Raw genomic sequence first — 21,978 nt, forward strand, 5'->3', positions numbered from 1 at the left:
CGGTGTCCCCGCCTTTAAGGGGCGGGGCGGCGCGGTGCACGCCGGGAATCGGAGGCCTAGCGCGGCCTGGATCCCGGCGACCCCGGCGGCACGCGGCACGCCGGGAGTCGGAGTCCGGCATCCCTGGACGGTGTCCGGGCTGAGGCCCGGGCGGGGACCGCGCAGGCGGCGGGGCGGGCGCGACCTGGGGCGCTGTGGGGCGAGGGTAGGTGACGCGGGGGCCGCCGGCGGGGGCAGGACCGAGTCGGAGACCGGCGGCGGGGCCCGGGGCGGGGGGCAGCGAGGGAGGGGCTTCTGGAGCTTTCGGGTTGTGCTCTGAGGCGTCGTGGAAGCGCGGTAACGGAGGGGTTCCGTGTGAGGCAAGCGGGGTCCCGGGCCGACGCGACAGTCGCGGGTCCGGTAACGCTGGGGCCGAGACCCGGCAGAGAGGCCGGCCCGGGCGCGGGGCCCCAGCCCCTTCTCCGCGGTCGGGGCCGGGCCGGGAGCCGCGTGGCGGCCTCAGACGCTGAGCCAGTGGACGCTCAGCCACGGCTCCTCGGTGCGAGCTGAGCGCCCCGCAGTGAGTGGGGCGGGGGGCGTCCAGAGGTGTGGGAGGGGCAGACTGGGGTGCCCTCCAGGAATCGGAAGGCGGCCAGGGAGAGAACGCAGCCGGCTGCGCTGGGGCGGCCTTCGCCCTCCTGGCAGCGGGATCCTGGTGAGAGGGCTCGGGACAGGAGAAGGGGGTCCAGGAGGGAGTGGCAGGGGCAGAGGCGGCGTGAGGACACACCCTCCCGGTGGGGAGCGCCGCGGAGGAGGAGGAGGTGGAGCATATCCTGTCAGGAGGGAGGGATCCGGCAGGTCCAGAAAGCAGAGACCGCGCTTCCCCAGAGGAAGGGGCTGCGTGGGCAGGAGCCTGGGGCCTTCTGAAGAGGTTGGAGAGGCGGGAGAGTGAAGGGGGCACTTGGGCCTGACTCCTTGACCCCCCCCGCCCCCCCCCCCCGCCCCTGAACCCAGAACCATCAGGGTAACTCAGCTTACACCGTTAACTGGGTCGGCCCCTTGGAAGAGACTTTGTTGTATTCGGTGTCTCTGGAAGGGCATTTTAAGGACGTATCTTCATTCGATCTATGGTCAGTCTTGATGCACACATCACAGAAGTGGTTCTTCACAAGGTCACAGTTAAAAGGCTTGAGACCTTTTCCAGAGGTTAGAGAATTTATCTGATATTTCTCCTAGATTATCCACATTTTTATTTCAAGAATTTTGTACATTTTAAGAGGATAAGGCTTTTAGGAAAAGCCCACCCACTTCCCTTAAAAGCCGCCAATAATCGTTTAATTTCCTTGGCATGGTGAGCCTTAGTGAAGTCCATCAGAGCTTGAAGTGTAGGCAGTGGTCCTGCCAATTTATGGACCTTTATTAATTTATTTTTTAGGCGTGACCTCCAAATGGCCCAGCTCCTCCTGGCACTGAAACTGAAGAAAGTGGTAACATGAACTGTCCCCTCTGATCTTTGCTTTGGCAACTGAGAAGCTCAGAGCCTAATTTTCAGCTTTCAGCTCTTGTATATGGTATGCGTGTCTGTATCTCATCTCTGGCCTTTTTTGTCTTTTTTTCTCCTAATTTCATCTTCATCTTGTTTTCCAATTACATGTTTTTGTAAGTTACAACTTATTCTATGTGCTTCTGTAAACTGTCATCTTTTTTTTTTAACAAAACTGAGTATAAATCCTTTTAAAAGTAACATTTTTCCCTTTATCATATTATTGTTTTTTTGTAAAGTATTAGCAGCAGCAGCAGCAGATGGGTCTGGTTTTGGTTTGGGGGGACGGTTTGTCCACACCATGCAGCATGTGGGATCTTAGTTCCCTGACCAGGGATCAAACCCGGGCCCCCTGCAGTGGAAGTGTGATGTCTTGATCGCTGGACTGCCAAGGAAAGCCCTAGTGTCCCTTTTGATTTACAACCTTGGTGAATCACTGTCATTTCTGCTGTCGTCTTCATCAGGTTACCTTCAATAAATAAAACCTTAACCATTCCGGTATCTGGAAGCATCAAAATACTATTTGGTTTCATCATATACTATATATAGTGCAGTTACAGGGCAGTTTTGTTATTTACTACCCACCCACAGCCTCTGCCCTATTTTTCCATTTTATTTCTGTCTCATGTACATGAACTTCTCATTATTAGTATTTTTACTTAATCATCACGGGCTTTTTGTGCCTGCTTTTGGAACTTTTATAAGTTACTTTTCACACAATTTTTTGTTATGTGTGTGTTTTCATCAGTGTTGTTCTGCTAATTTTAGACAGAGGAAAACTTAAAATAATGATGTTTCTAAACCTCAAGGGCCTTCTCCTGGTCATTAGGGCCTGAAATTAATTGAAGCTGAGGAGGACCCACAGGTGGGCTGTGGTGTTGTGGTCAGACCTCGGGTTACCCTCTAGCCTCACTTCATCAGATGGCACATGTGTGTTATAAAGGGGGATTTCACTGAGACTCAAAGGAAAAAAAGCAGCATCCTGCTTCATTGGAAGGGAACCAGGTAAAGATCAAAATGTATTTTGCATAGAATACTGATATTTCTAATTTGGGGGAGTTTAGACTTTCCATATTTGTTACTATATAGATACTGTCGTTTGAATTTTCAGAAGGCTGCCCAGTGTTTTTACTCAATGGGGAACAAAGCTTTGTATTTCTGTAGTTCTGAAGTGCAGTCTGGTCACCCGGGAGAAGTTAAGTCCAGATACAATGTAGGTGCTGGTGATCAAGCCATAACGGCTCTCTGGGCCGGCCTCATTGGCTTTCCTGCCTCTCTCGCTTCCCAGAGCATAATCTTAAATCATCTCAGAAGGACAAGGTCCGCCAGTTCATGGCATTTACTCAGGCTGGCAAGAGAAGTGCCGCCCACTGCTTAGAGCAGAGCAAGTAGACGGCAGACCTGGCCACGGACAGCTGCTTCCCGCACCCGAGCGTGTTCACAGGGAATCCATGAGCGCCTCCGTGGACAGGAAGAGACTGGAGCGGCTGTGTAACATGTCCCAAGGTGAGGACACCGAGGTGCCGCACGTCCAGGGCGCGGGGTGGAGGCTGGGAGCTTCCCATGCCGTGTCCCAAGGCTTCCGACCGTGCGCCATGTTCGGAGCACAGCCCCCTCCCTTGCTGATGGTCAGCTCTACAGTTTAGTTGGTTTAATCGGAACGTGGCTGCTGATGGCTCGAGGCTGGGGTGGGACAAGGCGCACAGTCTAAAGGCTGATGGGCAGCGAGCCCTCCTATCTGCGGCCTGGGTCAGCTGTGGGGAGTCACTGGTGGGAGACTTGGTGTCCAGGCCAGGGGGCTACGCCCGCTGCAGGAGTACTTTTCCCGAGCACTCCCGCTGGGCAGGAGTACCTGGTGAGAAGGCTGCTTGAGAACCATTCCACATCGTCCGAGGCGTTCTGACAGGAGGTGCAGGTCACCCTGCCCGCCACAGTTGGTGGTGCCAGAGTCCTGCACCAGTGCCAGTGGCAGAAGCTTCTGGAAAGCTCTTGGCAGAGAAACCTTGTGTTGTCAGTTGGAGACAGCAGTTATTTTTATTGAAATCGGTGCTTAGAATGGCGCTTTCCCTCTCAAAATAGAGTCATGAGGCAAAACAAGTCTGCAGATCCAGACAGCTCCACAGGCTCCGAGTTCCGCATCAGGCGTCAGGTCTGCTGAGTGGGAAGGCGGCAGTGGCTCAAGAGTTATTTTTTCTTTCTAGCAGCTTCTAAGGTTACTCTTATGTTTCCAAAACTTAAAAAAGTAGAACGCAGAAAGTGAAAACCCTCATTTAAACAAGTATTAACACAGACTTCCTAGACTTTGAGTTCTTGTTTGTTTTCATTTTTTACTTTTGAAAATATACTGTGTATATTTTAATCTATTTAGATAAAAAAAAATCAACTGAAAATTGCATTCTTTTTTTTTTTAGTCTTAGTTCAGAAACCTTCTGTGGTTAAAAGAACAGATCTGTATTTGTAGTTCTCCAAAAGGAGCGTTGTTTTCAGCGTGCTTTAGATTTTTTGGCTAAGTTAATTACTGAGCTAATTTTAAGTTATTCAGATGTGTGCAGCTGCTTTTGCAAAAGTTATCTTTATTCTTTAGTTCAAGATTTGGGCCCTAAAAATAAATATATAGTTAGAGACTGTTGACAAACATCTGTCCTTACAGAATGTATACAGATGAGTGCCTCCAAGCTATTTTAATGCATCCAGAAATGACATATGTGAAGTTTGTCATGAAGGCTGTTAGGTGAGGGCACGGTAGGCCCATTTTCCTGTCCTCCTGACCGTGTGCCGTGTTAGGAGCACGGGCTTGAGTCGGGATGTGGCGAGCCCCTCTGTGCCGTGAGTCCACTCTCACAACCTGGGAGTGTAGAGTTGGAGGGTCTTGGTGACTGCTCGAGTGATGGGGGCCAGTGGTCTCCTTGGGTAATGACGTACGTTAGATGTGGTGCTGAGCACTGAGGAGTCCAACCCTGTGTGATAAAGAGTCTGCTGCACTTGACCGTGCTCCAAGTGAAGTGCCACGGCCTGCTCTGGTGCCTCCCACAGCAGCAGGCGGCATGTCACCGCCAGGCGGGCCCAGAGACCACCGCCAGGCGGGCCCGGAGACGGGCGAGCTCGTGGGGCCCCACTGTGCGCCCTTACTGATGCTTTAGTAGGCTTTACTGTTTGATTTTCCCATGGAAAAATGCTAACTTCCTTAGTTTTATTTCTAAACTAGAAATTAGGGGAGGGGTAAGCCAGAATTTCTCAGCTGTTAAACGTGGGTGTATAAACTAAATGACCAAAAAATAAGTGTTGTGCAGTGGTATTAGCACTATAAAAAATAAAATGACTTTTGAAAAATACATTATCTTTCTTTTGCCTTGGCAAGGTGATGGTAAAAGCTTGAACTCCTGTGAATACTTCACCATGCAGTGTTTTTCATAGCAGTTTGCTTTGGGCAAGCTAAAATTCTGTAAACTTGAATTTTTATTTTACTCTAGGGAAATCAAAATTTTTATTCATAATGACATTTTCAGAGAAGTTTCAGTGATTTTTTTTTCCCCCTGAAAACCCAGAAACCTCGATTTTAACAATAGGACTATTTTCTGGATAAATTATTATGTTACTATTTCTCTCATATATACTTGAAAATTGTAGTGCATTGATTGATGTATTAAAAATACATTCTTTACACCCATTTTAGTAATACTTTTCAAAATATCCAAGTTTTTAACTTATTTTTCCCTTAATTTTAACTGTAGACCCACAAGATGAAAATAAAATTGGAATTGATGGAATTCAACAGTTTTGTGATGATTTAAGCCTAGATCCTGCCAGTATCACAGTTTTGCTTATAGCTTGGAAATTCAGGGCTTCAACTCAATGTGAATTTAGCAAAAAGGAATTTGTAGACGGCATGACAGAACTTGGGTAAGTAAACTGGTCTCAGTTTAAACTTTTTCAGAAAGGAAAGTATTTTCAACATTATTTTTCAGCGACCTGTAAATTTCATATCAATTTATGTCCTTTGTATATTTTACAAATTTCTTGTGCATTTGTACTATTAAACCTTTTGGTTTTCTTTTGAATCCCAATTAAGGTTTTGTTCAGTATTTTTATTCAGATTAATTCCTTTTGTTACACTTTCTCCTTTTTAATTTTTTCCTTCCAGTTTTGAGTTGTCATAAACATCCAGGTGTTTTTGTTTGTTTTCAGCCATTTAATTTATTTCCTAATACTGTGTACTAAATGTATAATCTCTTGTGTTGCTGCATTAAGCATTAATAAAATGTCATTCTGTCTTTTTGCTTGTACGACTTCTCTGCTCTACCTAGCATTGGAGTAAAAGGTTCACTAATACCTTAAGATGTTTCTTACTTATTAGGTGAGTCAGAGAAGTACATGAAGGCACATAACAGAATGACTTTTAACCATGAACTTACTGCACTGTTTGATGAAGTGTGTAGAAGCCAATCTGCTGACTTGCTGATACTCTGAGGTTTCCGTGTTGACAACTTAAACACACTTATTTTTAGCTCCCAAAGGAGCTTGAAAGCCTTAGGTAAACATGTTCTAAGGCTGTGCAGACACGGTACTTGTTTTCACTGAACCCAGGACCCTGGTAAGATGATAAGTTCTATGAGACTTTATTTCTAATATCTTCCCACATTCCCAGAAGTTGAATAAAACCAACTGAACAACAGGTATCTTTATAACAGTGTTGTAACCACACATGTGTTCATATTCTTTGCACCTGGGAGAGCCTAGAGACATTCCAGTGATCTTAGAACTGGAAAGACCCGTTAAAAGAGCATCCATGACTGCTGACCACAGTTACCCCACCTGTTAAAATCGCCCCAAAACGGGAGCTTTTGGAAATAAGTGCTTCTTACAGAGACAATTAATGGCATTTCTTAGACATTGTCTAGGAATACATCGTACAAATAAAATTTTAAAATTCCTATTAGCCTAAGAAGTGTCATAATTTTAAATACATGTTTTAAAGATTCTGAGCATGAATCTTCCCAAAATGTTTTCAGGTCATTTCACGCCTCCTTATCTGGAGTTTACAGAATATAATTTAAGGTCACAAGTTAGTGATGGTCAGTGGCTTGCTCTCTCTCCACACCTCATGGGGCAGTTAAAGGTGAAAGTACCATTTAAAATATTAAACAAAAGTTTTGTGAATGTGTTAGTGAACTGTGCTGTGGAGAATAACCTGTGCATTTTTAAAAACAAAAAATTGTCTGTGTGGGTCTTCCCTGCTGTATCCATGGGTGTTTTTATCTGTCTTTAACCCAGCGTCTTAATTGTTGTAGCTTTAGAATAAGTCTTAATGAGTTAGTAAAGTCTTCCCACATTGTTGATTGACTGCAAGATTGTTAGTGTTTATTATTTCAATGGGGGGTAAGAAGAGTCTTTTCAACAAATGATGCTGACACAATGGGGCAAACATGAAAAACTTAACCTCAGTCCCTCCTTCATACCATACCTGAAAATTAGTTGGGGCTAGATTGTAGACCTGTGCCAGACACTAAAACCACAAAGTTTTAGACAAAGATTCAGAAACTATAATCTTGGGTTAAGCTTTTTCAGAAAAAGTACCAGCCATAAATGAAAAAAGTGGTAAGTTGGACTTGATCAACATTAAAAACAGCGTCAAAAGATGCTGTTGGGAAAAGGAAAAAGATAAAACAGTGGGAAAAAATATTTGTTCTCTCTTTGTATATGTTATAATCACTATAAAAACATAAAATTCAATCTGAAAGAATCCAAGGGAAAAAAGAGCACAAGGAAAATTAACTTCTGGTGGGACAAATAGCAAGCCCATGATAAAATGGAGGATTTAAGCCTAAAAATGTTTGCATTTACATAATTACATTAAATGTAAGTGAACTAAATGCTAGGTGGGTTTTTAAAAATCAACTACTGTATATACTGTTTGCAGCAGATAGAACTAAGACACAAGGGCACGGAGCGGTTTGAGGGACAGAGTCTAAAGTAGTGTGCAAACATTGACCGAAAATAGGCTGATGTGGCTGTTAGTATATTAAATAAGCTTCAAAGCAAAAAGTAATTCTACAGATAATGAAAGACACTTTCTTTTTCTTTTCTTTTTTTTTTTGTTTTTGAGGAAAAAGAAAAGGTGCTTTTACTCAGGAGGCCACAACATGGGGAGATGGGAGACTGGTGTCCTCAGACCACCTCTGTTGCTGGTTAGGGGCCAGAAAATTGAAAGTGGAGTGTCAGTCAGCTCCAGTAATCCTCTGGAGATTCGTCCTGCAGTGGTCTGGTCGGTGTCATCTCCATGGTTTTCTGCTTCTGTCCTCTTAAGGCCCTGGAGTTCTGTGGATACACATCCTGTGAGTTCCCGGTTCCCCAGCTCCAGCCCAAGGCAGGCAGAGCAGGATGGTATTAGCACCTGGGATCACATTCCCTGAAGACCTCATATGATGTGTCCACTAGAGACATTTTGACACAGAGAAACCAACCAGTATGTGGATGAGTGAGACAGCAAGGCGGGAAGGTCTTGTAAATGAATTAAAGAGCAAGGGGGAGAGGGAAGAGTGGGGGCAGGAGGAATCTGAAGACCGTCTCTCAGTGGTAAAAGTTTTGTTTTACCAGGACAGTAATAGTTTATTTAAAGCAGAAATTAAAACTCTAAAAAAAATGATATAAATCTGCCAGCATAGTGGGGAGTATGTCCTCCCATCTTCTCACACACATCTTACCAATTGGTAGACTAAGTGGGTGAAGAATCAGTGGTAAATAGAAGATTCAGAAAAGGAAATAGAACGTTGCCTTGATGTTTAGGAATACATAGTCTTTTCAAAAAGAACATTTATGAATATTGACCATAAACAGGGCCATAAGGTAAGGTACAGCAATGTCCCAGAGTTGAAGTGACACAGAACGTGTTCTCTGACCACAGTACAACTAAGAAAGGAATATAACAGAAAGTTCGCTAGATAGGTTGGAATCTGTGTGGATTCTGTACTTCTGAATAACCCTTGGGTTGAGAAAGAAGTTACAGCAGAAATTAAAGTATTTTGAGGGATGAAACTATGAGAACATGCAGGAGTCAGCTTCTTAGATGCATATTTTAGAAAGTTGAAACTCAGTAAGGAAAGCATCCATCTCAGCAAGTAGTGAAAAGGACAGGAGATTAAAACTCAGTGCAGACAGAGGGAATTAAAATTTTTAAACAGGCAGTAATTTAATGATTTTTTAAAAAAGCTATAAGTAGAAAGGATTCTTAAAGCCAAAAACTTGACATTTGAGAAGACCAGTAAAGTAATGAATGCCACATAAGCCATATAGAAAGAAAGGGGACATTGCTATAAACCCTACAGATAAAATGAGCCTATTATGAACAACTGTATGTTTATAAATTTGAAAGCTTAAATGAAATACAGAAGTTCTTTTAAAAATGACAACTTACTGAAATGGGCCTGTGAAGACATAGTTCCGTAACTCTTAGAGAATCAGAACCCATAATTTAAAATCTTTTCAACGAGAAAACTTGAGGCCATGGTTGGTTCACTGGCACATCTTCCCCAACTTTTAATAAAGAGAATAACACCAGTTTCACACCAGAGAAGAGTACAGGAAAAAACACTCCTAGCATGTTTTGAGGCCAGCATAGCCTCAATAGTAAGACCTAGAAAGGACATGTTGAAAAGAGAAAATTATAAGCTTCTCTCAGTCATAAGAATCAAAAGACACATATGATGAACAGAAGATGCAAAAATACTAACCAGATTTTCAGCAAAATAAATCAAGCCTCCAAAGCGAGTCAACCAAAAATCAGGATTAATCATCATGACAGTTTGTTGTAGCCCAGAAATGCAAGATCTGTTTAACATTACAAAGTCAATTAATGTAATTCATTGTAGTAACAGAAAAGGGAGGGGTGGGTATTTTATCAGCATGTAACAGGGCACTTGCAGTGATTAGCAGTATGTGGGGTGGGGCAGGATGAGAGCCGGTAAATAAACCCGTGTTTCCAGAACACTGGATTTATGGCAGAGGTAGCCTTTTAGAGATGTGGAGAAAAAATGGCTTTTCACGAAAGGGTCCTGAGGGAACTGGCTAGTCGTGTGGGAAAAGGTGTCTTCCCTGGTGGCTCAGATGGTGAAGAGCTCACCTGCAAAGCAGGAGACCCAGGTTCAATCCCTTGGTGGGAAGATCTCCTGGAGAAGGAAATGGCCACCCACTCCAGCATTCTTGCTTAGAGAATTCCATGGACGGTGGAGCCTGGCGGGCTGCAGTCAATGGGATCACAAAGAGTTGGACATGACTGAGCGACTAACACTTTGATGGGAGAAGGTTCGTCTTGGTCTCTGCCTCACACAGAACATAAATTCAGTTCAGTGAGCTGTAGATCTCAGTGCGAAAGGCTGAAGGCAGAAACCTTTAGAAAATGGTAGAATACCTGCGGCCGTCCAGTAGCCCAGGTGGTGAAACATCGGAAACCACTGCAGGGAAGACGAGTGAGTAAATTGTTCTGCCCTGAAATCAGAACTTCTGGCCAGAAATAGCACCAGGAGGCAGCACGTGGGGAAGGGGGTGGGGGCTGTGAGATGCTCTGCTGACAGGATCCCCACAAAACAAGAAAAGGATGACCTGGTTGAGAATGGACAGGGACACACACACGACCACGCCCTTCACAGAAGATGCTTTCCAAGGGGCCAGTGAAGATACAAGCAGGAACTCAGCCTCACTCCTGGGGTGAGGTAGGGGGCTGCAGGTCAAGAGCACATCAAAATAGGACCTCCCAGGTCCTCTTGTAGGACAGCTGCCGAGTGTCGCTGTTGGGCAGTCACCCCGGAGAAGGGCTTGACAAGACTTGTGGAATTGCGGGTGGGTGTCTGCCTCACACATGCACTGTGTGCCGGGATACACATACGGGAACCTTCAACATTCTTCATGACCGGAAAACTGGAAGCAGCCGAAATGCTTACCTGTAGCAAGCAGGGTTGCAGTGTGAGCACAGTGGCATGCTGTGAGATGACGGAGATGGACGACCAGAGCCCGCGTGTCACGGATGAGCCTCGCACACACAACGTTGGCACAGACGCCCAGACACAGAGTAGAACACGGGAGTCCCCGTTTGTTAACTGCAAAGCAGGGATAACTGATGGGCCTGCCAAGGAGGCGCTAGTGCTGTGATGGAGGCGCAGGGAAGAGCCGGGTGACGGCCTGGAGGAGGGGGCGGTGGTCCCGCTCACTCGCCAGACACCGAGCCCCACGCCGGCTCCACCCGCCTCACCGGGGCACGCGGGTGAGTGACATGTGGCTCTCAGCCTCCTCCTTGCCGGGCAGTCAAAATAAACGACAGATTTTATGTTTCACTGGTCTAAAGCCTGCTTTAGTGAGGGCTTTTGAATATTTCTAAGGGTTGTTGGCTTTTCAGAGGAAAATCCAGGTTTAAAGCGATAGAGTTGTTTTCCTGTGCTGGCTGTTTCAAGCCCGGCCCACCGTAAGGAAGCAGGCCCTGGACAGCGGCCTGAGTCTGCCCGCCTGCCTCCTCCGGGCCAGTACAGGCTGCAGGTCGGCTCAGCTCTGCCCTCAGCGAGGGCCCGGCTCTTCCCTCCTCGTATCCGTCAGGCCCGGGCGCTGGTCTCCGGGGCCCCAGGTGCAGGGCTCACCCCTGGCTGTGCTCCAGCCCACACAGCAAGGAGAGCCTTGTAGCTTCTGCGGGGTTCCTTCTTTACTTTTAATGACATCTCTGTGTGCGTGGTAAGTCACTTCAGTTGTGTCCGCCTCTTTGCGACCCCATGGGCTGTAGCCTGCCAGGCTCCTCTGTCCATGAGATTCTCCAGCCAAGAACACTGGATTGGGTTGCCATTTCCTCCTCCAGGGGGTCTTCCCGACCCAGGGATCGAACTTGCATCTCCTGCGCTGGCAGGTGGGTTCTTTAACCACCCCTGGGAAGCCCAGTGGCCTCTCTACTAAGATGCCGTCCATGCTCCATATAAATCAGTGGGTTTGGTTTCTTCACAGAGCAGGGGGCTACCACCAAAAACAGGGCCAGCCCTTTCTAGCCCTTGTAACCAGAGCAGGGACCCGAGAGCTCCGCCCTCAGGCCCGAGCCTCAGGCCGCCTGGAGCGCGAGGAGGCTGGAGCTGTCTGCCGCCCCGCAACGCCCACGTGAGGGGCTCTGTGTCCTGTCCCAGGTGTGACAGCGCAGGGCAGCTGAAAGCCCTGCTGCCAGGACTGGAGCGGGAGTTCAAGGACACGGTGAAGCTCCAGGACCTTTACCAGCTCACCTTCACCTGCGCTCGGAGCCGGGGGCAGAAGGGGCTGCTGAGTATGCCTGCCAGACGCCGGTCAGCTCGAGAGGACGCCCGGGTGTGGCCAGCAGGGCTCCAGGCAGTCTCCTCCTCTAGGGTCTGGGCGCCCCTCGCCGCTGGGACAGTCCCACGCGCTCCAGCCCCTCAGCCTGCAGTCACTCCTGATGTGCGGAGCCAAAAATAACGATTTTAAATGTGAAGTAATTTTCAGATGCTCTGCGTTCTCTCACAGTGGTGTGTAATTGTCTCATGGGTTAGAGACGCGGGCAGGTGACATTAACCTCGTCCTGGTCTGGGGATTTCATGTTAACTTACTTAAACCAATTCTGATGTGTGTTGGATTACATTTTTCTTCTTCTTTCAGAGATGTATGATTTTGCCAAAATGTTACTTGTGCCTTACCGTATGTGGTATATACAGAAAATCTTAAGCTTGTATTTCCAGTTTGAGGTTTTGGTTTATTTGAGGATTATAAAATCCACTTATTTCTGTTGCCATGTCACAGAGAACCTCAAACTCAGGGTTTCGAGCAGCCATCATTTTTATGGCATATGATCCTTTGGCTCAGGGCTCTGCAGGGCTCTGCAGGGCTCTGCCGGACAGCCCTCCGTGCCATGCAGGTCAGCTCAGACGCCCAGCAGTGTTCCCACTGCAGCTGGACGCCGCCTGCCCTGGCTGACCGGGGCTCCCCTGCAGGGTGGTGATCCTGCCGGAAGGCTGCAGGGCTGCAGGCAGGGGAGGTGGGAGCTGCCTGGAAATCCTACAGCATTCATTCCATCTGAAGTCATCGCGTTTGCCATGCTTTTAAAATTCCACTGTAACTTCTAAGAGGTTGTAAATTAGTCCAAGTTAATCACCTATTTTAAAGTTTATAAATTTACTTCCTTTGGTCATGAAGTTCAGTGTAAGGAGAAGTATTTTGAAGCACTTTTGCAACCTGGAGCCCAGCGTGTGTAGCTTCTATTTTAAATAGCTTTGCCTGAGTATCAGGCAGCAGAAAAGGAGAAATTTATAGTTTATCCTGTAATTCCTTCACTGAGAAAAAAAAATCATTATCTACTTTATGCCTATAGACAAATAAGATGTTTATCAGAAATCAGTCACTGAAGAATTGGAACAGTTACTGATTTTGTGTCTTTGCTTCAGGAGACTCATTGAGAGAACATAAAATCATATTAAAGGGAACGGTAGCCTCTTCAGGAAAATTATTACATACCTGGACACTTCACAAACATCACACTTTATTTTAGAAGGTTTTTTGAGGGTTTTTTAAAAAAGATACAAAGCCAGATGAGTATGGGGGAGTGGGAGGGATGGTCACGACAGGAGGGAGGTCACGAAGGGAGGGAGGTCACCGTGGGAGGGAGGTCACGAGGGGAGGGAGGTCACGACGGGAGGGAGGTCACCACGGGAGGGAAGTCACGAGGGGAGGGAGGTCACCGTGGGAGGGAGGTCACCATGGGAGGGAAGTCATGAGGGGAGGGAGGTCACCGTGGGAGGGAGGTCACGACGGGAGGGAGGTCACCGTGGGAGGGAGGTCACCGTGGGAGGGAGGTCACCGTGGGAGGGAGGTCACCGTGGGAGGGAAGTCACGAGGGGAGGGAGGTCACCGTGGGAGGGAGGTCACGACGGGAGGGAGGTCACGGTGGGAGGGAGGTCACATGGGAGGAGGTCACCAATGGGAAGGGAGGTCACAGACGGGGGGAGGTCACCGGGGAGGAGTCACGAGGGGGGGAGGCACCGTGGGAGGGAGTCACCGTGGAGGGAGGTCAACGACGGGAGGAGGTCAACGAGGGAGGAAGTCACACGTGGAGGAGGTCACGTGGAAGGGAAGTCAACGAGGGAGGGAGGTCACAGACGAGGGAGGTCACCGTGGGAGGGTAGGTCACCCGGTGGGAGGGAGGTCAGACGGGAGGGAGGGTCACCCGTGAGGAGGTCAACCAATGGGAGGGAGTCACGACGGAGGAGGTCACGACCGGGAGGGAGGTCACCAATGGGGAGTCACCATGGAGGGAGTCATGAGGGGAGGGAAGGTCACCCGTGGGGGGGGTCACGACGGAGGGAGGTCACCGTGCGGAGGGAGGTCACCGTGGGAGGGAGGTCACCGTGGGAGGGAAGTCACGAGGGGAGGGAGGTCACCGTGGGAGGGAGGTCACGACGGGAGGGAGGTCACCGTGGGAGGGAGGTCACCGTGGGAGGGAGGTCACCGTGGGAGGGAGGTCACGACGGGAGGGAGGTCACCGTGGGAGGGAGGTCACCGTGGGAGGGAAGTCACGAGGGGAGGGAGGTCACCGTGGGAGGGAGGTCACCATGGGAGGGAGGTCACGACGGGAGGGAGGTCACGAGGGGAGGGAGGTCACCGTGGGAGGGAGGTCACATGGGAAGGCAGCGACCCTGGAAGATTCATGCCGCTCCATCAGGGAAACTAGTGCAGCGGGCAAAGCGACAGTTATTTGTTGCTGTTGCTCGGTGACTCCGTCGGGTCTGACTATTTGCAACTCCATGGACCCCAGCATGCCAGGCTTCCCTGTCCGTCACTATCTCCCAAAGCAACTGTACTTCAATTAAAAAAAAAAAGAGTAATTTTACAGCTGTGAACCCCAGATGGAACAATTGATTTTACAATTTCCAAAGTATATGACCTTGTCTGTCTTCTGAAGGGTTAAATATAATTTAAAGAGGTTGATACACGTGTTCCTATAATTCCTGAGAAAGTGTGGACAGCAGTGGGAAGGGGTGGAAAAACGCCCCTTCAGACCTGTGTGCTGTTGTGTGCGGCAAGAGGGGCGCGTGCTGTGTGGTGGCTGTTCCTTAGCCTAGCGCTGCTTACTTGCTCAGTCATGTCTGACTCTTTGCAACCCCATGGACTGTACGTCGCCCGGATCCTCTGCGCATGAGGTTTTCCAGGCAAGAAAACTAGAGTGGGTTGTTGTTTCCACCTCTTTAGCCTAGTTAAAGTCGCTCAGTCGTGTCCGACTCTTTGTGACCCCATGGACTGTTCAGTCCTTGCAATTCTCCAGGGCAGAATACTGGAGTGGGTAGCCGTTCCCTTCTCCAGGGGATCTTCCCGACCCAGGAATCAAACTGGGGTTTCCTGCATTGCAGGCGGATTCTTTACCAATTGAGCTACTAGCGGAGCCCCCTTAGCCTAGTAGAGGAGGTAATTAAAACTCCTTGACGCTTTGCTTTATTGTAAGATGCTTAGCACGGTTTTATACTGGCTAGAGTCCACAATCAGTTGGCTTTGAGAAATCATAATTTTTGAGGAAGTAAAGTTTCATGATTATTAACTAATTTTTCCATCAGCCCATTCTTTTTTGACAGAATGGTCATCTTTATGATCTAATTCTAAATGGAGCATCACAGACATAAATTTTACTTACGAACATTTATAATCATTTTCTTACTCAGGAGGTAGGGTTTTTCAAAGGTTATAGAAAGAAAATAGCTGCTCTGATGATTCCTTTCATGGTCAGTAGAGTAGATTTTGTTCTTGATCTCAGCTCTCAAGTTCTATCACTTTGAGTGTTGCTGTTGTTTTGCAAATGGCCAGGTCCATCAGAACAGCACTCGGCCTGTTTACTTAGGTGCTGCTGGGTCTCTGAAAATGCAGGCGTCTACTATGAGTTGTGTGCTTTACAAATATGCACATGGGGAACTTTACAAGAAGGGTTTCTAGGACCAAATGAAGCCAAAGGTAACCAGAGTTAATGTCTACCATAAAGCTTTATTTCTCTCTCTTCCCCAGGTTTGCCTCCATTCTCAGTGTGAGGCTTCCCCTCACTGAGATGAGCTGAGTGTAGGTTTTCCTGAGTGATAAGGAAGTAGGCTTAGCAGGAGGCGGGCCCGTAGGTAAGGTCCAGCCAGCCTCCTCTTCTACCCATTCCTTGAGTTTTCTGACCACTGCTTTCTTTCTAAGACTCCAGGTTATTTCAGACTGAGTTATCTCGTGGACGCTAAACACACAGGACGTAGAGGCATTTTATTCGAAGTTGGCTACTACTCGTATTTCTTGCTCATCCACTTCTAATGACTGACCTGGGAACCTCAGGTCAGAGCTTCAGCTTTTATGAGTTCTGTCCAAGTTGGACCAAACCAGATTTAAATGAAAATCTTTTGGAAGGTGTTTAGTAGAATATTTTGCGTTGAAAGAATTTGTTACCTTAAATATTTATTCATCGGCTTTTTGCATTCCTTCTCCTGGCATGCACACATAAGCACTATTTCAGTACAAGACTATTGTCTGAAAGCGATGAGCACTAGCCCACACAGTTGAAGGGTGTCAGCTTCAAGTAGTAACCTTCTCAGCCCCTTGATGTTCTTGTGTATCAATCACACAGAAATATATCGATACCAGCCTTGCAGTGAGCAGAGAATGCGTCCCTCTCCTGCAGCCCTGATGCTCAGCTTCTGTGTCCGTGAACATCCCATCTCATGATGCAGCCCACGGCATCAGTCTGTTTAGACGTGGAATCGTCACTACCTTCCAGCTGGGGAAAAATGAGGGCGTTGACTTTTACTAGTGACCAAACAACATGCTAATTTGTCTTGGCTTTACCTTAAGAAATCCCAAGTCTTGATGATACTTATGGGATCAACCTTTGAATCAGATTCCATTTTAGTTCTTACCGTGGCAAGGAAGGTCTATTTGGAAAGCACTGTGTCCCTTCCTTTCTAAACAAGTTTTAAACTTGTAGTTCATCACTTAGAAAGTGAGTGGGGCTGTTTTTTTTAATGTATATATATAAATGGTATGTGTTAATTGTATCCAGCTAATCATATCCAGGTCGGCCCAGCAGTCAAGAAAGCCCAGTACATGAGCAAAGCAGAGTGTTCATAATGGATTAATTAGGGGATAATTATTGACACATCCAAATATCCTGGTGCACAAATCATTTTCCAAAGCCATTTTCCCCAAGGTCCCAAATCAGACTGTACACAGCTTCAGGAGCTCTCCTGTGAGCCTTAGCCCGCATGTAACCATGGGTAAGACTGCCGAGTGTTACTGAGTAAGTGAACACCAGCGTGCCAAGAAATGGTCACTGTGCTGTGGAAAAAGGAGTTAGGACTCACTGAGTGCGTTCTCTCTTTTTGCCAGATTTGGAAATGGCCGTGGCATACTGGAATCTGGTGTTATCCGGAAGGTTTAAGTTTCTAGATCTTTGGAACACCTTCTTGTTGGTAAGTGTCTTCCTGCTTACGGGGTCCCCACGTGAGGGGTCAGCCGGGGTGGTTACCGTCCTAAGAACCGATGGCTTGTCTGCGGGCCCTGAGGGACCAGTGTCCCCAGCGGCGGTCCCAGAGAGCCCACCCGCGGCCACGCTCAGCCTCCTGCAGAAAATGGTGCCCATGGGCTCGGGCCAGGCTGCTTGAGGCCGCCTCCAGACTGTGCGTCTGTGGTCCCTGCCCCAGTGTTCATGGGCCGAGACCCCTCGGTGACCGCAGCCGAGGGGAGGGTGCAGGGCGCCGGGCCCGTCCCTGACCGCGGGAGGTGGCTGTGTTGTCCTGCTCAGGGTCCCCTGCTCTGTGAGGACTAGTCCTTCTAGTGGAGGGGTGTGGGATGTCCTCCAGGAGCAGCCTGGGAAGGACCCCAGCATGTGCAGCAGGAGGCCCAGGGCGCGTGTGGGGCAGCTGGGGCAGAAAAGCACGCGTGATGCGCCGTGTGCATGTGCTCTGGAGCGTGAGACCAGCTTGGGAGCCATCTGTGGACATGTGCACTCATGTGTGCAAAGACAGGCCTTCGGGGGCTGGGAGCCTCGGGAGACCTGGGGCTGCTCTCCAGCCCCCAAGGAGCAGGGGCAGGTCCTCCAGTGTCTGAAGTGTCCAGTAACAGCGAGCATCCCACCCCTGCAGAGGGCCGCCTGGTTCACAGGAACTAAACGCATCCAGATGCCGCTTCCCCACGTTGTTTCTGAACTGGTTTCAGGGTTGGATAAAGAGATAAAAAATGCTGCCTTTCTATTTGAAATAAAAGTCAATAATTTTTATTTTGTGTTTCAATAAGTCTGCTTTCTGCATCTGCATATTGGCATCATGTAGCTCTTAACACTGACCCAAAGCACTGTTGCTGTATTAACTTCTGACAGTGTTGACCTGTCCTCACTCCTGGTCAGAGTATGTCCTGAGATCACCAGGCTGAGAGCTCCGTCTGAGCCAGCGGTCTGCTGGTCTTTCCTCTTGTGTTTTAGGAGCATCACAAAAGATCAATCCCAAGGGACACTTGGAACCTTCTTCTAGATTTTGGAAACATGATCGCAGATGACATGTCCAACTATGATGAAGAAGGTAGGTGAAGTCCGCAGACCTCAGGTGAAGGCCAGTGGGCAGGTGGGTCCCGGTTGACCCCTGCCCGACCCCGTGTGTGAGACAGGAGTGATGAAGTGGCTAGATTTACGTCCTGTAAATCCCACAAGAGAAAACATCACTCACGTTGAAAGTCAGGAGGACCTCTTCTGAGCTGAAGCTTTCAAGGTGGGTGTGCAGAGGCCCCGAGGCAGGACCACAAAGCAGGATGGTCACTGGGGCCCACTGACCCCAGCGTGGCCAGCGGTTATTCCATCGTGCCGCGGAAGCACACAGAGGATTCCAGCCTATGTTTACTCACCTGAGCACGATCCCACCTGCAGGGGCTCCCACCCCAGACATTTCAGGGAACATTCTCCCACCTGCTGCACTGTGGGTGCTGCCCCTTCGGAAAGAATGTCCACCCCCAGCCCCCTCTGCCCAGCACGGACGTGACCGCAGACGTGCTCAGCGGGGCTGGCGGTGGGCGCTGCTCACAGACGCCAGCGCACAGCACCTACCGCCTGGGCCAGCCAGAGCTGAGGAGGGTAATTTCAGTTGACCCGTTACGTGTAGAAGTTTAAAATCATTTGAGCTCTTGAGATATTAATGTTGGATTGTGAGAAAATCCTTTGACTATAAAAAATATTACTCTAAAATGCCGATTTTTTAAAACCTTTTGCTTTCCTTTAGGAGCATGGCCTGTTCTTACAGATGATTTTGTAGAATACGCAAGGCCAGTGGTCACAGGTGGTAAAGGCAGTCGTGTCTCGGCAGAAAATTGAGCTGGATTTAGATGAACCGAAACCACGTCCTGCAGGAGACGCTGGTTAGCTGTGCCTGCCGCCCGTTTCTTCCTGACCCGTCGTGCGCCTGGAGACCCTCTCCTGCTGCTTAGAGAAGACGCCGCTGGCTATCGGCGCGGCACGGAGACCCTGCGCGATCGCGGCTGGGCGCCTGGAGACCGGGCCCCAGCTGCCGCTGTCGGAGCCCTCCGCGATCGCGGCGTTTGTGGAGGGGGCGGAGCCTGTCTGCAGTCTCTGCCAGCCCTGCGCTCTCACAGCCAATGGTTGCCCGGTAACCACGGAAGAACCTGCCAGTCAGGCGGCTGGAAACGTGTCCCGAGAAGGCGGCCGTTGTGGACGCTGAGGTTTTTAGATTTGGTGTCAGGATTAAGATGTAAGTTTTTTAATTATCCAGATTCATCAGTTCTGTTTTCACCTCACTTTTCTCTGGACGTTCATGGGAATGATTTTACAGGTCGATGGGCTGTTGAGGTTTGCACGGCGACTTGAAACTGCAAGTCAGCGGGTCTGTTTACTGCTAATAGAGTCAGTTCAACTTCCTAAGAAGCTTCATAAAGTATGCTTTTTTTTAAAAAAAAAAAAAAAAAGTATTTTATTACATTTAAAAAGACATTTTTTCCGTGAGAAATTATTTCTTTTGTGATAAATTTAAATTAAAAAACCAACTGTTGGCTCCTTCCTACCGTCTGTAATGTGAGTACTTACTGTCCACCCTCCCACCCTTCATGTGTAGTCACATTCAGAAGGTAAACACACGTGGTTGTCCCCAAAATGCCACAAACCGGAAACCGCGTCGTGCGCACGTGGAGCAGAGTGCCGGAGCCCGGAGCCTCTGGCCTCCGGCTCCTTTCCTTCCTGGGGGTCCGCCCAGCTGGGGGCTCTGGGAGGGCAGCTGTCCCACGTGCCGTCCAGGTGGGCACCGGGACCCGCCTGCCCATCTTGGAAGTGGCTTCGTGTGGTGGTTTGAGAAGCGCTGGGTGGGCCGCACTTGGAACGCAGACTATCACATCAAGGCACGCGGGTCGCCCCACCGCGGCCCCGCTTATGAGACAGAAACTGGGGCAATTCACGAGAGAGGGGAATGCACTCAGATTTGTGGAAAGTGTGCCTCAACTGTGCAGTTTATTTTGGCTTCCAAAAGTAGGAGCCACTCAGGCCTGAGGCCTGGAGACCCAGCCAGGCAGGCAGTGTGGGGTGGGGGACCAGCCCCCCATGAAGTGCAGGGCCCGGAAGTCACTGATCTCTCCCAGCTCCACTGCTGTGGCCTCAAAGAAAACACAGGCCACCTCTGCCTCCAAGCCTGGGGCTCTTAGAGCTTTAACAGAAGCCTCAACAATCGTACAGGGTCCTTCGAGCCATTGTGGGTTCTGACGTGTAAGAGTCCCATTCAGGGAGGTTGCAGAACTCAGGCCTGTGAGAGTCACGAGGTCTGCGGCACTGCTTCGTCCTTGAGGTTTAAGGCTGTGTGGGAAAGGTAGTCTGTGCACAAGGGCCTTCTTGTTCATCAGCAGACGCCAGAGCTTAGTAACTGGACAGAGTCTCTCGAACACGGCCGGAGTCCATCCTTCTATCGTAAGCATTCCCGTCGTGCATGCTGTGGAAGCGCCGAGGACTCGGAAACACTGAAGTTCTTCTCTCTGGGGCCGTGGTGGCTTTCAGGTCTGCCCCGGACGCTCGGACGCTCTGCACTGGGTGTCCTCCTCCGCCCCACCCGGGAGCCTCCCCGCTGTGTCTGGCCTGCCGCCTCCCACGTGGACGACCTGAACTTTCTCCTCTCCTTTCTCGGTGTCACGCAGCCCCTGCTGAGCATACCTGCTTCAGGTGGGCGGTTACAGATCTCAGGATACACAGAAATCTCATGATACACAGACGTTCCTCTGGCTGATGAGAACTGTATACCCAACTGATCCACTGACATAGCATTGAAGACACACGGATTAACCAAATGAGATGTTGAAAAAACGTGGACGCCCTGCGCCCACCTCTTGGCCTGAGCAGCACCACCTCCTGCTGTGGTGGTGACATCATGCGTGTTGGTCTGTGATGTCAGCTTAGTAGAAGCTTACGAGGGAGGTTACACATGTCCCCAGCTCCCAGCTCTGCGGGTCAACCACCCCCACGCTCACGGCACACAGCCAGGGCTCCACTCCCTGCATCCTCTTGGCTCACATCAGCCGAATGGTGTGCAGTTGCCCCAAGCACCTCTGAGGACGGTGTCTCTGCCTCAGCGATGAGTGTTTCTGCTGAGTGGTGCCCTTCTCCCCACGGCGGGCAGCTGGCAGCAGGCTGCCCTCAGGGAGGGAGCTCACATGCCCAGCAACCTGATGGCACTCACTGTGAAGCCCGCGGCTTCAGGGTCTCCCAGAACCGCGCCAGCTGGAGTCGTGTTCCAGAGGCTCACTCTCAACACGGGCTGCAAGGATGCCACTGTTCACTCACGGGCACCTTAGCATCTTAGGATCTTAGGATCTTAGCATCTTAGTATCTTAGTATTTTAGTATCTTAGCATCTTAGGATCTTAGCATCTTGCTGTTATTGAAACTTATCAGATGTGTTCCTCACGTCCTGGTGTCCTGGTTTGATGTAGGACCAGGTCCCGTGCTACCACAGGCCTGGGGACACAGATGCCGGCTTTTCTGACCCTGGGCTTCAGGTCCAGACGCCTGGTTTACACCTGGACCCCCCAGCCTCAGCACCACCATGAACACTCCTCCCGTGGAACAGGGGTGGGGGCCCCGCGTCCCGCCCCACATGGAACGGCCTGTGTCTGTCAGGGAGGCGTTGCCGGCAGTGGGCTGGGGGACACCCAGGTCCCTGGAGCTGCATCTGCTTCCTCCTCCCTGCGTGGCAGAGTTCTGTCATCAACGTGCTCCACAGTCACACGCCCTCCAGAAACCAAAGCCGCGCGCGTGACAGCTGAATCCCAGCAGGGTGCTGGGTGCAGGAGCCAGGCGTAGGCTGCTGAGGGCGACCTGTGTGATTTTAAGTCCAGGAAACATGAAGACGCAGGGACAAGGCGGACGGGTGGAGGCTGGGGGGTGGGGGGTCGCGGGGGCAGAGGGGGTCTCAGCCTGGCTGCGGGAGGCTGACGTGCACCGTGTGA

At 49.5% G+C, this 21,978-nt stretch overlaps 1 protein-coding gene across 8 annotated transcripts; it reads left to right on the forward strand.

Moving 5' to 3' along the window:
- Positions 1 to 67: 67 nt before the first annotated feature.
- On the forward strand, positions 68 to 19,532 carry DCUN1D2 (defective in cullin neddylation 1 domain containing 2). 8 transcript variants are annotated; one of them, XR_006271168.1, is made up of 8 exons: positions 68 to 205; positions 1,415 to 1,550; positions 2,811 to 3,028; positions 5,254 to 5,422; positions 7,626 to 7,854; positions 16,886 to 16,968; positions 17,976 to 18,072; positions 18,763 to 19,531. XR_006271168.1 is itself a non-coding variant. In XM_043477713.1 (6 exons), the coding sequence occupies exons 3-6, from the start codon at positions 2,974 to 2,976 to the stop codon at positions 18,852 to 18,854; spliced, it is 327 nt and encodes a 108-aa protein (XP_043333648.1). In that variant the 5' UTR covers positions 364 to 694; positions 1,415 to 1,550; positions 2,811 to 2,973; the 3' UTR covers positions 18,855 to 19,532. The 8 variants fall into 8 exon arrangements, 1 of the variants encoding a protein (XP_043333648.1); XR_006271167.1 differs by lacking the exon at positions 68 to 205 and adding an exon at positions 364 to 694 and having other exon boundaries at positions 18,763 to 19,532; XR_006271170.1 differs by lacking the exon at positions 68 to 205 and adding an exon at positions 364 to 559 and having other exon boundaries at positions 18,763 to 19,532.
- The last annotated feature ends 2,446 nt before the right edge of the window (positions 19,533 to 21,978 follow it).

The sequence above is a fragment of the Cervus canadensis genome, chromosome 9 (assembly GCF_019320065.1).
Source record: "Cervus canadensis isolate Bull #8, Minnesota chromosome 9, ASM1932006v1, whole genome shotgun sequence".
In the NCBI taxonomy this organism is placed as follows: domain Eukaryota; kingdom Metazoa; phylum Chordata; class Mammalia; order Artiodactyla; family Cervidae; genus Cervus; species Cervus canadensis.